Source organism: Hippopotamus amphibius, chromosome 12, assembly GCF_030028045.1.
Source record: "Hippopotamus amphibius kiboko isolate mHipAmp2 chromosome 12, mHipAmp2.hap2, whole genome shotgun sequence".
In the NCBI taxonomy this organism is placed as follows: Eukaryota; Metazoa; Chordata; class Mammalia; order Artiodactyla; family Hippopotamidae; genus Hippopotamus; species Hippopotamus amphibius.
Window position 1 is genome coordinate 6,102,475 of NC_080197.1, and position 15,333 is coordinate 6,117,807.

Sequence of the window (15,333 nt, forward strand, 5' to 3'; positions counted from 1 at the left end):
GGATGCCCTTCCCAACATGGTTCACATGGCTCGCCCCTGCTTATTCTCTAGGGCTCAGCTCAGTCCTCAGCCACCTCCTCCAGGAAGCTCTCCTGAAATCCCCACCATCACCATCCCAGGCTTGCTTGGTTAGCCATCTTGGTGTTTGCATAAAACTCTCTGTATAAATGATTTCTAAAACAGCGTGTTTGGGTAATGACAATGCATTTCTCTTTGTATCATCCCTTGTGCTTGAGGGGACCTGGTATCCATGGGCTTTGGAGTCAGACGGATACAGGCTCAAAATTTAATAACATCCTTACACACACTTACTGCCGTTTTCCTCATTGTTGTCCACTGGGATTTGATTAGACACTCTTGCATCTTGTTTCTGTCACTGAACACTACCATGTGGAAAAGCTTAAGGTTAACTGATAACTCTAGTTCATTCTTCCTACCTGCTGCAGAATATTCCAAGATGCAGCATGCTGTCATTTCCTTATTTACAGGACTGTGTACCTGGAAAAGCCCCAATAAGCTAGTTATTAGAACAGAACAATAGGGACTTCTAGGTGGTGCAGTGGTTAAGAATCTGCCTGCCAATGCAGAGGACACGGGTTCAAGCCCTGCTGCAGGAAGATCCCATATGCCACGGAGCAACTAAGCCTGTGTGCCACAACTATTGAGCCTGTGCTCTAGGGCCCGTGAGCCACAACTATTGAGCCTTCATGCTGCAACTACTGAAGCCTGCATGCCTAGAGCCCATGCTCTGCAACAAGAGAAGCCATTGAAATGAGGAGCCCACGCACTACAATGAAGAGTAGCTCCCGCTCGCCACAACTAGAGAAAGCCCATGTGCAGCAACAATGATCCAACACAGCCAATAAATAAATAACTAAATAAATTTATTAAAAAAACAAACAAAAAAACAGAACAACTTAAATGTCCATCAACAGAGGAATGGATAAAGAAGATGTGGTACATATATACAATGGAGTATTACTCAGCCATAAAAAGAAACAAAATTGGGTCATTTGTAGAGACATGGATGGACCTAGAGACTGTCATACAGAGCGAAGTAAGTCAGGAAGAGAAAAACAAATATCGTATATTAATGCACATATGTGGAATCTAGAAAAATGGTACAGATGAACCAGTTTGCAAGGCAGAAATAGAGACACAGATGTAGAGAACAAATACATGGACACTAAGGGGGGAAGAGGGGGGTGGGATGAATTGGGAGACTGGGATTGACACTAATCTCTATTTTATACACTAATATGTATAAAATAGATAACTGAGAGCCTGCTCTACAGCACAGGGAACTCCACTTCACTGTACAGTAGAAATCAACACAACATTGTAAAACCACCATACTGCAATACAAAAAGTTTTTAAAATTGAAGTATAGTCGATTTTATTTTTTTGCCAAGATTTTGTCTCTTGTGTCCACCAAACACCGGACAGAAGCACCATGGGTTGTCTGGTAACATACAAAATGCCCCGATAAACTTGACTTTCAAATCAACAAAGAATAAACTTTTAGTATGTCTCAAATATTGCATGGAATATACTTATACTAAAGTTATTCATTGTCATTGTGTGTCTGAGATTCAAATTGGGGGGGGGGCGGGCATCGTGTATTTTTAGTTGCTAAATGTGGCACCCCACAGTGGAAAGCTATTAGAATCCAGAACCAGTCTTTCATTCAACCACTCCTCCAAGCTTGCTGCAGGTGTGCTGACACGATCCCCATCCCCCCGCCATGATCTGGGGCCTACAAGGAGGGCAGGGTCCCTCACTCTGGGCCTCCCACTGTCCCCCTCAATTCACTGATGAGGAAACAGACATTTGATAAGGTGGGTCACCAGTCCAACTTCCCAGGGCAGGAAGTAACGGAGCCGGTGACCCCCGCCTGACTCCAGAGCCCAGAGCTCTGTGCCGGAATAGCTGTGGGGGTCACATTACTTAGATGATGTTTGTGAAGCCTCCAGTGAGCCCGGCTTGCAGGAGGGTTCCAGGAAATGCTGACTTTTACCCACAAGTGATGACGGTATATTAATCAGAGCGCGATGGGGCAGGGGACACCATGAGGGGTAAAGAGAATGACTCCTGTTGAGCCAGGGTTGGGTGAATAAAGTGAGCCCACAGAAGCCTCCAGGGTGTTTCCTTTCCCTCAGGTATGCAGAACCCCGACAAAGCTGCCCTCATCTTTCCCAGACCAATTTTAGAGGCAGACGCAGGTTGTGGGGGCCTCGTGGCCTTGGGACGCTGCTGCTGAGAGAGAGAAGATCCTGAGCTGAGTTGGAGGAGACTTTTGCCCACACTGGGTAGCTCCCTGGAACAGCCTAGAAGCAGGGCATACGTTCCCCTGTGAAGGTGTCCCCTTCTCCCACACCAGGAAAAGGTGGACAGCTGGCACTGAGATGAGTCTGCAGAAACAACATCACCACCATAATCCTTATCTTTCATTAGTTTCCCCCATATATTTCCTGGTTGCATCCCCATGACTTGTCATCCCTCAAAGCTCAAACCCTCCTTCCTTTGTTAAAATGGTCTATGACCTTTCAAGTCTAACCACTTCTTTGAGTTCCACCTTTTTTCTTTGAACTGCTGTGCATGTAAGTATTAGTAAAAAATGTATACCTTTTCTCCTGTTAATCTCCTAAATTAACAGGAGAAAAGACATATATTTGTTAGTTTAATTCACAGGTCCCCATGAACCGAACCTAAGAGGGTGGAGAAGTTTTTCCTCCATAACAGAGATCATACAATATGTGGTCATCTGTGTCTGGTTTCTTTCACTTAGTATAATGTTCTCAAGGTCCATCCATTCTGTAGCATATACCAGTCTTCATTCCTTTTTTATGGCTGAATAATATTCCATAGTTTGGATATTCTGCACTATTAATCCATTTACCAGAAGATGGACATTTGAGTTTCCACTTTTTGGCTATTATGAATAATGCTGCTATGAACATTCATGTATAAGTTTTGTGTGGACGTATGTTCTCATTTTTCTTGGGTGGACACCTAGAAATGGAATCACGGGGTCATGTGGTAGCTCTATATGTTTAACACTTTGAGGGAATGCCAGGTTTTTCAAAAGTAACTGCATAATTTCACATTTCTGTTAGCAATGTACGAGGGTTCCAATTTCTCTACATCCTCACCAACACTTGCTCTTGTCTGCCTTTTTGATGACAGCCATCCTAGTGGGTGTGAAGCGTATCTCATAGTTCTGACTTGCATCTCCCTGATGACTAACGATGAGCATCTTTTTATGTGCTTCTTGGCTGTTTGCACATCTTCTTTGAAGAAATGTCTCTTTAAGTCCTTAGCCCATTTCCAGTTGGTTTTATTTTCTTTTCATTGTTGAGTTGTGAGTTCTTCCTATATGCTTAATACTAGATCCTTGTCAAATACGTAATTTACAAATATTTTCTCCCATTCTCTGAGTTGTCTTTTCACTTATAGTTTCCTTTGGAGCACAAAGGCTTTTTTTTTTTTTAAAGAACTTTTATTGAGATATAATTGACATACAATAAACTGCATATATTTAAAGTGTACAATTTGATATGCACAAAGGCTTTTAAATCTAATTTATTTTTCTTTGGTTACTTGTGCTTTGGGTTGCACTGCTTTTGTAATCAGAAAAAAAAGAAATTTTTTAAAGAAAGATAGCCCAGACATTATGCAGTTTACTTGCCCCACAATATTCCTGTCCTCAAGGAGCTGATGTTCCTTGGGACTCACTCTCAGTGGCTAAAAAGCGCCTCTGTCTTCCCCTTGGGTACTTTTCTAGGTTGCTGGGCAAACTCTTTCATATTCTGATGAACCAGATGGCCCATCAAACAGCTTAGAATTTAAGTGGGATGAGTCATCACTTAACTGCTCTTAGAAATTCTAAAATACGTCACGTGTAAGCCAGGGCAGGGTTTTTGTTTTCAGCGCCTTGACTGGCTGTGCTTTCAGTGTTTGCTGACTGTGGAATAAACCCAAACACTGGCAGATGGTGGTTGTACCGCCTGAAGTGGAAACATCAGATCCTGCCCAGTCTCAGGGAACAGGTACCATATGTGTTCGCGACAACAAAACACTGGGGAGCGCCCCGACGTCCGCCAGGAGTGAACTGGTTAAATTATGGCACCCGAACTCTAGCATAAGAAGAGCCAAAAGGTATCAAAGATAGAGAATTTAAAATGTTGGAGAGGAAAAAAAAGAAAAAGAAAACTAAAAAAATAAAAAGAATAAAAGAATAAAAGAAAAAGAAAGGCAAAAAATATTGGGGAGGAAAGCTTTTCCTCTGCTCTCTTAGGCTAAGTAAAAAGAGGTTTATGAAATTAAACTAATACAAGAGGAACAGGAGAAAAAACACAATTTCTACTAATATTTGTGTGCACAGGAGTTCACAGAAAAGAAGTGACAATCAAAGAAGCAGGTAGATTCAGGGGTTTCTATACCATTTTAACAAAGGAAAGAGGGTTTAGGGTTCAAGGGGCAAATTGTGGGGAAGTGACTAGGAAATATATAGGAGAAACTAAGGGAAAACAGGACTGTTCTTTTCAGGTCTGTTTATGCAAACGCATCTTGGTTTCGACTCCCAGTCTTTGATGGTAAGAGTTGCTCTTCTCCTCCTGGTGCTGGGGGGAAGGGGAGCACCTTCCTCAACGGGAAATTTATGTCCTGCTTTTAGGCAGAAAAGGGGAGGACAGGGAACTCTTCCTGCCTCAACTGCCTTCAGCTCAAAATAATCCTTATGCCAAAAGTGGCACATTTGGGGACAGCAAATCCGTTAAGGACCCAATTACAACACAAACGAAGGTATAATTAAGGATGGAGGTCAGCCCTCTGAAGGAAGCGGTGGGTTTCTAGGAGAACCTCAGGGCCTTTGCACGTGCTTTTCCCAACGCTGGGGCCTTACCGCACACAGGTTTGTTCAAGGTGTCCTCTGAAAGGTCTTCCCTGACCATCTGGCACAAGAAGCCCCTCCTCTGGAGTATTTTTCTTCACAGCACTTACCCGCTCCTGAATGCTGTGCTGAATGCTGTCGTCTATTTATGTGTTTGTGGCCATCGTCTGTTTCTCCTGACTGCCTGACAGCCCCCGATTGTACTGTAGGATTTGATCACCACATTTTGTTTGTCCATTCATCCATCCATGGACACAGGCTGCTTCGACTTCTTGGCTGTTGTGAACAGCACTGCTATGAGCCTGGGTAGGCAAACATCTCTTCCAGATCCTGCTTTTAATTCTTTGGGGTATTTACCCAGAAGTGGAGTTGCTGGATCATAAGGAAATTCTATTTTTAAGTTTTTAGGGAACCTCCATACCGTTCTTCACAGTGAGTGTACCATTTTACAGTCTCTTTCCTGATAGCAGCCTCTAAGGGGTGTGAGGTGGGTCTCCCTGTGGTCCATGTTCCCTCATCCCTGTATCTTTAGCACCTACTGCCATGTTCACACAACGAGATGTTCCTGAGTCCTGGTTGAATAATGAACAGATAAATGACAGAAGGAAAGATGAGTGAGGGAAGGGGAGAGGGTGTTTCTGGAAGAACAAAGTTGCAGGAGGTAGCTATGGAAGGCACTGGTCCAAGTGAGAGGCAAAGCTCCAGCAGCGTCTGCCTGAAGGCTAAGTCCACACATACTGGGGAGGGGAGGGCACGGAGCAGCCTCTCGGTCTCTTCAAGTTCGAGGAATCCAGAAGTTTGCCCAATAAAGGCAGGTACTAAGGGCGCCAGGAGTGACCGCAGGGCTGGGGAGGCCTCCCTCTTGCCCCAGGACCACAGCCCCTTCAGGGGAGCAGGGGCAGGTGGGGTGGGGGGGCTCATGGTGAGACCAGGCTCTGCCCTCAGGAGCTTAGAGCCCCCCTTTGCCTCCAGGGTGTTGCATCTCCCAGGTCACCACCCTCGGGCAGGTCACCACCCTCGGGCAGGTCCCCGCAGGGCCTCCCCTGGGTGCCCCTGACGCCTAGGAATGGGAGACAGAAGCGCCCAGCCGGCTGCAGTGGGTCCTCCCACGGCCACTGCCCCCTCCCCTCCAGCACATTTCCTTTCTGTGGGTTTTCAAGATGGAAGGGTCTAATTTCTTCACCTCCCGGGGTGACATGCTGGAGGTGTCTTCGCATCAGCACCAGTCGCTGAGAAGGGCTCAGGGCACCAGAAAAGGGAACTTCTGAAGCGGCAGAATCACAACTCTTGTGCAATATAGATGATCACCTGTCAGAGATGTGACGCAACGCATTAGTGAAGGAGGGGCCAGTAGGACATTACAGCGGGTTCAGAGGAGGCTTCAAACGATGGGCACCTGGGCAGCCAACAGGAGGACAGACAGATGCAGGGCCACACGACTAACTGCGTCCCCTACCTTCCATCCATCTGCATTTTCATAAACTTGGATGCTTCGCGTATTATCCATTTTCTGCAGTTTACCGAATTGTTAAGTGGCCCAAAGACGATGGAAGGCAGAGATCACCCAGCACGGACCCTAGAAGACATCTCCCTTCCCATAGGAAAACTCGTGTGCCCCCATCCATTGTCCCTGCGGCCCCTATCCCCAAGGGCCCCAAGACAAACACTCACACGAGGCCTGGGATCTGGTCTGGCCCCAGCTGGACCATCTGGAGATACCTGGAGAATGGGTGCATCTCCTGGAGAATGGGTGCATCTCGGGGTCCAGGAACAGAGGGAGGAGGGATTCCACAGTGTCCCCACAGCCCTCGTCTCTCTAGGAGGGAAGCTCGAGTCCTGCCAGTGGCCTGCGAGACACCTGCTCCCTGTATCCCTCCTCATCCCCTCCCTTACTCGATCCTCCCCCCCCAGTACAGGACCCCCCGCCACTCCTGCCTCAGGGCCTTTGTGCTTCCCCTTCCTCCGTCCTCCACACGCATCTCTCGCTGGTCCTCAGGGCTGACTCCCTCCAGCACAGCCGCTGCCCTTCCCTGACCACACTAAGATCCTAAACAACCACCGATGCACCTGCCCCCATGCTTTGGTCCCCTTCCTTGTACATGTGCCCCCCTCCCCGCCCCCCTGACAGACTGCATGTGGACGTGTGTGCGTGTTTCTTGTCTGTCCCCTAGTGGAATGCAAGCTCTGTGTGCCAAGATGTTTGTTTTTATCTCATCCCCAGAGCCTGGAAGAGAGCACTGAATGAATGAGTAACTCATCAAACGACAAATGTTCACTGTTAATAAAAAGTACTGTTGTCATCACTGCCAGTACAATGAATGCCAGTTGCTAACTGTGATAGAAGTGTTAGGACGGCTTTGACTTCAACTCACACGTTACTGTTATCAAGAGCCCTTGAAAACAAAATCTTTGGGAAACGAGAGCGCTGTTCCCTGCGACGGGCTTTGTCTGCCACCTGGTGGAAATCTTCAGTAACTTCAGTAACTGCAAAGCGTTTAAGACAGGTGTTTGAGGCAGCTGTGCCCAGCCAGCTGTCTACACATCCGTTAAAAAAAGATCTGTATTGGCATTCCTGATAAGAACGTGAGTTGGCACAACCATGCTGGAGGGAAATTTAGCAATACCTAACAAAATTACATGTGAGCTTACCTTTCTCCCCACCAAGCCCTCTCCTAGGAGTCTACTCTGAAGATACATCTCCGACAACACAAAAATCTGTACGTACAAGGTTACTGACTGCATCATCTGTCACTTCAAACTATTGGAAACTACCTGAATGTCCGCGTATAAGACAGAGGCTGAACAAACACCATGGAAGACTCCGAAGCAGGAAAAAGGAATGACAAAGACCGCCGTGAGCCAGTGTGAAGGGATTTCCAAGGACATTCTGTTACGTGGGAAAAGCGAAGCCCCAGAACATATGGAAAGCTCGCTATCCTTTACATCAGAGAGAAGGGGTATAAGAAAATACACACATATCTGTTTATTTGTGCAAGAGAAATACAGGAAGGAGGAAACAGAAACCAAAGAGGCTTGGTTCTGATCACATCACTACAGGGCTTCGTGGAGGGGAGGAGGGCCTGGGATCTGGGCAGCGGGGCTGAGGAAAGAGCGCCAGTCCCCTGGGTCTATCTTTTTCTAAATCTTTGACTATCAGTGGAAGCCTAAACATGCACTTCCCATGTGAGTCAGCGATCGTAATCCTGGACATTTACACCTGAGAGATGAAAACGCGTGTTCACATAAAAACCTGCACGCCATTCTTCACAGCAGCTCTGTAATCGTAACCGAAACCTACAAAAGACCAAAACGTCCCCCCAGCAGGCGACGGTTTCACAGGCCCAGCAGCAGACAGGCATGAAGCGTTGGCACATGAAACTACCTGGATGGATCTGAAGGGCCTCATGTCCAGTGAAAGCAGCCAACCTCGAAGGTCACACACTGCAGGGGACGTCCCTGGTGGTCCAGTGGTTGAGACTCTGCGCTCTCAACGCAGGGGGCCCGGGTTTGATCCCTGGTCAGGGAACTCGATCCTGCATGCCGCAACTAAGAACCAGAGCAGCCAAATAAATAAATATTTAAAAAAAAGAAAGAAAAGGTCACACACTGTATGAGTTCATTCACATAACATTCTCATAAGGACAAAAATCATAGAGACGGAAACGGATCGGTGGTTGCCAGGGGGTGGGGGCAGAGGGGGAGGCTGTTGGGGTCTCTGCTGGGATGGTGTATGGTGGGTCCACACATCCACACCCAGGATAAAACAACGCAGAACTCCCCCCCACCCCCCCCCCCCACCCCCACCACATGTTGCAACGTCCCTCTCCGTCTCCTGGTTCTGCGATTGTACTCAAGTGACATAAGATGTAACCACTGGGGGAAACTAGGTGAAGGGTCTAAGGAGATACTCTGCTACCTTTGCAACTTCGCGTGAATCTACAGATTTCAGAATAAAATGTTAGAAAATATGATTATGGGTCAAACAAAAACGACGGGGCGGGGGGAGGTTTGGTCCCTGAGACAACAGTTTGTAATCTCTGGTTTCCAGGAGCAGGACACCCCTGTCTTGACCCTCTGCCGACACTCCTTTGGTCCCATTCCCCTGGTTCAGAGGCCGGTGACTAGGTCAGAGGGAGCCTGGATGTGTCATCTGAGGCATCAGAAACAGCAGATGGAAATATTTTGTGTGTGGGTGTGGGTGTGGGTGTGTGTACGTGCGCTGTATTGGTTTTCTAGGGGTGTGTAATAACCTACCACAAACAGTGGCTTCAAACAACACGCATTTACTATCTCACAGTTTCTGTGTTTGGGTTGGTGGGCTCCTCTGCTCAGGGTCTCACCACACTAGCATCCCCTCTGACTCGGGGGCCTCTTCCAGGCCACTGGCTGCTGGTGGAGCCCATGTCCTTGCAGGTGCACGGCTGAGATTCTGGGGTTCTTTTCTAGCTGCTGACCGGGGACCATTCTCAGATCCTAGAGGCTGCCTTCACGTCCCTGCCCCACAACCCAAATCTCACATATGGCAGCGGCCTCTTCAGGCCCCCAGGAGAGGGTCTTGGCTACGAATTCTGCCAGTCACCCGAGTGAACCTCCTTTGAGGGAGACGACAGGTGTAGACAACCTCAGTGATCCGGCAGCCACCACCTGCTGAGTCACAGCGGACTGCACTGACCCCGGCGTTTGAGTTGACCCGACAGCTGCAGAGGTGAGCAGCTCTGTGGTGCTCTGGCTCCTCCATCTGTATCTAACGCATTTTTGCCTGAAAATATTGCACGAAATGGACGGGGTGAGGAAACACAGTTTTCTAGGCAACACCAAGATCTACAAAGCTCTGTGTTAGGCGAGGCAAAGACTTGGGACGTTACTTTATTGGAATTGCTAAATCCAACTGCACGGAAGAATTCGTTCTAATTTATATCCTTGATTGACTTGCTATAAAGCATTTTGATGTTTCGTTCTTTCTTAGGATTAGCTGGTAGTACCCTGGACAAAACTAGACACAAAAATATATGAAATTACACTTTTGCCTATCAGACAAAGAGGGGATGTTTGTGAAGGTTATGGAATACATCGGTTCTCAATGAACACCTTCTCTGGTTGTTAACATAAAAATAAGATTAGCAGAAACTAGGATTGGCAAACTTTTCCTGTAAAGGGCTAGTTAGTAAATATTTTCAGCTTTGTGGGCCATACGATTTCTGTGCAGTAATTCCACTCTGCCACAGAGCTCAAAAACAACCATGCAATATGTAAACAATGGGTGCAGCTCTGTTCCAATAAAAATTTACTTATGGGCACTGAAATATGAATTTCATATATATATATATATATATATATATATATTTTTTTTTTTTTTGGCTGCTCCGTGTGGCTTGTCAGATCTCAGTTCCCTGACTGGGGATATCGAACCCAGGCCCTTGGCAGTGAAAGCACCAAGTCCTAACCATTGGACCACCAGGGAATTCCCAAATATCATGTAGTTTTCATATCATGAAATATGATTCATCATTTGATTTTTTTCAACCGTTCAAAAATATAAAAACCATTATTAGCTCTGGGCTGCACCAAAGCAGGCAGTGGGCTGATCTGGCATGTAAGCTATGGTGCAGCAACCTTCAGATTATCTCCATTCTAATCTAAAATGTTCCCCATGTTGACATCACCGGTTAAAACCAAAGTCTTTTTTCCTTATCTGCATTTCTTCAGCATGTGCTGTGAAAATAACTCACATAGTCCCATTTCCTTAAAAATACCCAGAAAGAGTCCAGAAGGCACAAAAGAGGTGTCTCAGCTCCTTCCAGTTTTTTCACATCCTGGAAGTTGAAGTTACGGCAAAAAGGGTTCAAGGACCACTTTTCAAAGGTAGCATAACAATGACCAGGTGGGCGGTTCTGATCTGAGGTCTCTCCCTGACACATACATGGAACTGATCCCGAGGACTGGGCCCCAACCATGGGGATTAACTCTGTGGCCGGAAAGGACGGTGATGGAGAGTCACACACACTTTAATTTGGACTGAAGTGGAAATACGAGTATTTCCATGGTCTCCCACAGCTGACATCTCTGCCCAGGCCTGCACGTGCAGGTCTTTTCTTTTTTTTTTTCTTCTTTTAAAGATTTTTTTGATGTGGACCATTTTTTTTTAAAGCCTTTATATTTTATTGCATTTGTTACAATATCACTTCTGTTTTATGTTTCAGTTTTTTGGCCATGAGGCATGTGGAATCTCAGCTCCCTGACCACAAATCAAACCCATACCTCCTGCATTGGAAGGTGAAGTCTTCACCACTGCAGCACCAGGGAACTCCCTCCACATCTCTAAAACTAGCAGGCTGGCCTAGATTAGGGGTCATGAGCTAACAACAGCCTGGAGTAAGTGTAGGTTTCCATCAGCCACATGAACATGCCAAAACACCCAGATTTTAAATAAGTATCATAAAGAACATTCATATTGACCAATATGGGAACCCCAGTTAGCTCATCTATATCCAAATTACATTAAAAACATAGTTTGACTCTTTTTTTTTTAAATCCCCTTAGACACATGTAACTATTACTTTTGTAGTAGAAAAAGTCAATACGTGGGACCCACGAGACAGGATGAGTAAGACAGTGTTTCCAAGCCTTATTCTACAAGGGCCGTGGCACGGTGGCCAAGAATGTCACCCTATGCTCATGTCACTGTCCATGCACTTCTCATCACCCTCAGCTCTAGAGGAAGTGAGGAAGGCAGAAACAAAACAGTAACGGTTGTGGCTACTAGCCTCACATTTTTTCTTCTTTCAAGTTTAAAAAAAAAGAGAAAGGACAAAGGTCCCAAATTCAAGGATTCTTTATCTTCAGAATAGTTTTATTAGTTTGCGTACGGTTTGTCAACACTCAACTTTTTCTCTCCTACTCTGACACACAAATCCACTCACTCGGAGTCCTCTTCGCCCCATATCTCATATATTGTAATATTATTCTGTGGGTCTGCAGGCACCTCTAAGTTCTGAAGCTTGAGGTGACCACTGGTTGCCATGGCGACTTTCAGATTCCGCACCTTGGACACGAATTTCACAAGGTCCATCTCGAGTTGGGTTAAGGTATTGAATGCATAGTCTTTGTTGGGGGAAGCGTTTTGATTCTTCTTTATTGGAGAGCGAAATGAACAGCCTCGAAGGGCAGAAGGATTCTTCTGCTCCTGTCAAGAAAGACATTCAGGGTGAATAACGTCGCTGACGTTGCTGGTTTTGACACAATTCAAAGAGAGGTGGGCTCACCTAAGAGAAGTTGGCTCTAGCATTGAGCTAGCCCTGGGATTGGCAAACGATGGCCAAATCTGGCCCACCAGCTGTTTTTGTTAATAAAGTTTTACTGGAACACAGCCAGACTCATTTATTTGCATACTGTCTATGGCTGTTTTCGTGCTTAAATGGCAGAGTTGGGTCCTTACGACAAGAGACTGAATGGGCTGCAAAGCTGAAAATATCGACCATCTGGCCTTTTACAGAAAAGGTTTGCCAAACCCCTGCTCCCATCAGTTTGGATACAGGATCCTGAAGTGCTGGGTCTGTCCAGGAGCAAACATGCCGTCATATTTCTCTCCCTTCCCCTTCTCAGACTTGTTCAGCCACTTTATGGACAAGCTGTTACTTCTTTATACCTCTGAGCCTTTACGACAGGTCTTTTCCTTTACTTGGCATAATGATACCATTTCCCTTCAGTTCAGCAACTTGTAATGATTCAAACGCTAGGGAAATTAAGAATCAGGGGCAGAGAATCTGGCTTTGTAAATAATTTTGACCTGAAACACGCCAAGTTCTTGAATCTCTCCTCAACTTGAAAAAACTGATTTAGCAGGATAAATACTGAGGCAAGGTTTCAGTCGCCCAGTAAGCAGAAGGTGGCCTTCAACTATGAGTTCCAACCTCTGTGAGTTAAGATCTATTGTCTTCCCTGAGGACACGGGAAGGGAAATGAGTTAGCCAGCGTTTCTCAGGACCAGGACTAGCTACTCTGTATTCAAACTCATTATACTTAACGGTCTTGCCTGTAACAACTAGAGCATCTGCTTCCCTGACTCTGAGGTTTCTGAGATGGAATCAGTGTGGTGTACATGGAGCCATCCTTACCTTAGTCTTCTCACTATCTCCTCGAAACTTTAGTATCACATACAGCACAGCAACAAAAAACAGCCAGAGCCACTTGCTGCCCAGCCAGCCTTGGGCATGCTCCGGTAGATTCTGCCGAATTCGATAGTGCCCTCCGCAAGGCACCTTCCCCTGGGGTTCTTTGGCTTTATCTCTCAGAGAAGAAAACATAAAGGCATAGCCGCAGGAGAGGCACAGAGGCAAGAACAGGAACCATTTCAGTGTCCGCATGGTGAGCAGAGACGGGGGAGGAAGTGGCTCATGGTGGGCTGGTCTGCCCTCGCACCTGGAGACTGGAGACTAGAGCTGGGCCGTTGGTGATGTCACAGAGGCCCCGAGTCATAACCAGCTCTGGCCATTGTGATGACTTCAGGGCAGAGGATAAAGAGGCTCGCAGGGGTCACCTGGGAGTAGGGCTTAAAGGGAAATGGCGAAATTTCCAGCGAGCAATAAAAAAGATACGGGAGTGATAGAAGGCCATCTCCTCGCCAGTATGTTCTTTCTGACCCCCGTGCTTTACTGGGAGAGTCCATCTATTTTTGTTTTTGTTTGTTGACTCCAGACGTTAGGGTGAGCAGAGCAGACCCGGCATGTGCCCCTGTGGAGCTGAGAGCCGAGTGGGAAAGAAGGATTTTAAACCAGAGGCTACAAACTAGGAGCAACTGGTGTGTTTTGTTTGGCCTACGTTGTTTCTGAAAATGATTATTTGCCAATATTTAAATGTCTGGTGGGCAGGGGGAGGGCTTCACTTAAAAAGGCCAAATTTCTAGTTTCCTTTGAAAGTATGGAAGATCTGATAACACGCGGCCCCTCTCTGCTGCAGCCGAGTAGGAACCGCCCCTCTAGGTGGCCACGTTCCCTCCACAGTCCCCACCGCTCCGCATCGCCTCACACTTACAGTCACTGACTGTGTGTGCAATGCCTGGGTTAATTAAAAGTATCATTTATTTCATTAAAATTGTGATAAGGGGACTTCCCTGGTGGCCCACGGGTTAAGACTCCACACTGCCAATGCAGGGGGCACGGGTTCCATCCCTGGCTGTGGAACTAAGATCCCACATGCTGCACGGCACAGCCAAAAAAAAAAAAAAAAAACTGTGATAAGAACAGAGAGCTTTAAGAGAGCACAAGGGGGTGGCTCTAGGTTAGTTCAGGCAGGAAGGCTTTCCTGAAAAAGACACTTGGGTGGAATGTGAGGGATGATCAGGAGGCGCTGGGTGAGAGGTGGGGGGCAAGGGGCTGACATCCAGGCAGGTGAGAGCGGCACAGCCCTCAGGAGGGCGGAGGCCACTGCCAGGAGTACAGCCAGGCTCACTGGCCAGTGCACCGGGAACCATCGGTTTCTGAAGATGCCATGCAACAAGAAGTTCCGACTAATGGAACACAGGGCTTGTACTTGTTCCGATGGGTCAATCTGATTCACACCTCTTCCCCAGGAATAAAGCCTCCTGCTGAATGTAACCAAGGGTCCACTGGGTGCCTGCACTGTGCCTCTAACCACGTCAAGCGAAGAAGTTCTAGTCGGACGGAGCAGGACAGACGGCCCGCAGTACACATGTCCCCAGCTTCGGGGTGGGGGTGGGGCTCCTGGCTGGAGGGCAACTGCGCGGGGCTTACGGGGCTGCGAGACCCAAGGGTTGGTTAGGAAATAGGAAGGGCTATTATAACCAGCCTTATCTGCATGTAAATGTATATAAATGGTGATCTGGGAAAGAAAACAGACAATTTTCAGGTTTGTTCTGGAAAGTCCACAACAAAAATTCACCAATGTTAATATAATTCCAATTAAAATGCTTCTATGTTCACAATGTCAACACGTTCTTGGGTCCAACTTCCCACCCCATCGAGGCAGCGGACGTGGGACAGAGCCGCTGGGTGCCTCTCTCCAGCCTGCCCCCACCACCAAACCTCCCTCCAAGGATGCTCCCTCCCACCTCCGACCTTCCTCTCCCAGGTCCTCTGCCCGCTTTTTAAAAAATTTTATTTTACTCAAGTATCGTTGATTTACACTGTTGTGTTTCTTTTGCCTGCTTTTTTAATGGAAACCAGTGCCCTGGATCTGGTATAAAGAATCCTCTCAATAATATGACTGTGTCCAGGAGGCAGTGTTGAACCTGGATGTCCCTAATTCTTAAGTCTCACAGGAGAGTTTCACTATTAACTTCAACACACTTTACGGAGAAGACACACCAATTTCATGTACGTTTTTCCCCTTTATAACCTTCTGCTGAGAGAGAAAGTGGAACTGATATGATCAATGCAATGGCTGCAATTTTCTTACTCAAACATTAGGGGAAGAAAGAAAAAAAT

The 15,333-nt window shown here is 46.8% G+C and overlaps 1 protein-coding gene and 1 non-coding gene across 3 annotated transcripts; both read right to left on the reverse strand.

Annotated features, from left to right (window-relative positions):
* Positions 1 to 10,277: 10,277 nt before the first annotated feature.
* TRNAE-UUC (transfer RNA glutamic acid (anticodon UUC)) lies at positions 10,278 to 10,352 on the reverse strand. Its single transcript has one exon. It is a non-coding gene; the product is annotated as a tRNA-Glu (tRNA).
* A 1,375-nt stretch (positions 10,353 to 11,727) lies between these two features.
* Positions 11,728 to 13,574, reverse strand: LOC130833795 (protein FAM209-like). Of its 2 annotated transcripts, none has more exons than XM_057703830.1 (2): positions 13,006 to 13,574; positions 11,728 to 12,074 (listed from the first exon to the last, which is right to left on the reverse strand). In XM_057703830.1, the coding sequence occupies exons 1-2, from the start codon at positions 13,252 to 13,254 to the stop codon at positions 11,808 to 11,810; spliced, it is 516 nt and encodes a 171-aa protein (XP_057559813.1). In that variant the 5' UTR covers positions 13,255 to 13,574; the 3' UTR covers positions 11,728 to 11,807. The 2 variants fall into 2 exon arrangements, with proteins under 2 accessions (XP_057559813.1, XP_057559814.1); XM_057703831.1 differs by having other exon boundaries at positions 11,808 to 12,071; positions 13,006 to 13,254.
* Positions 13,575 to 15,333: the final 1,759 nt, after the last annotated feature.

Excerpts from the sequence above, each read along its gene's own strand:
- LOC130833795 (XM_057703830.1), bottom strand. The coding sequence starts at position 13,254 with ATGCGGACACTGAAATGGTTCCTGTTCTTGCCTCTGTGCCTCTCCTGC. Across the intron at positions 12,075-13,005 it reads GAGATAGTGAGAAGACTAAG|GAGCAGAAGAATCCTTCTGC; the intron begins GTAAGGATGGCT and ends CTTTCTTGACAG.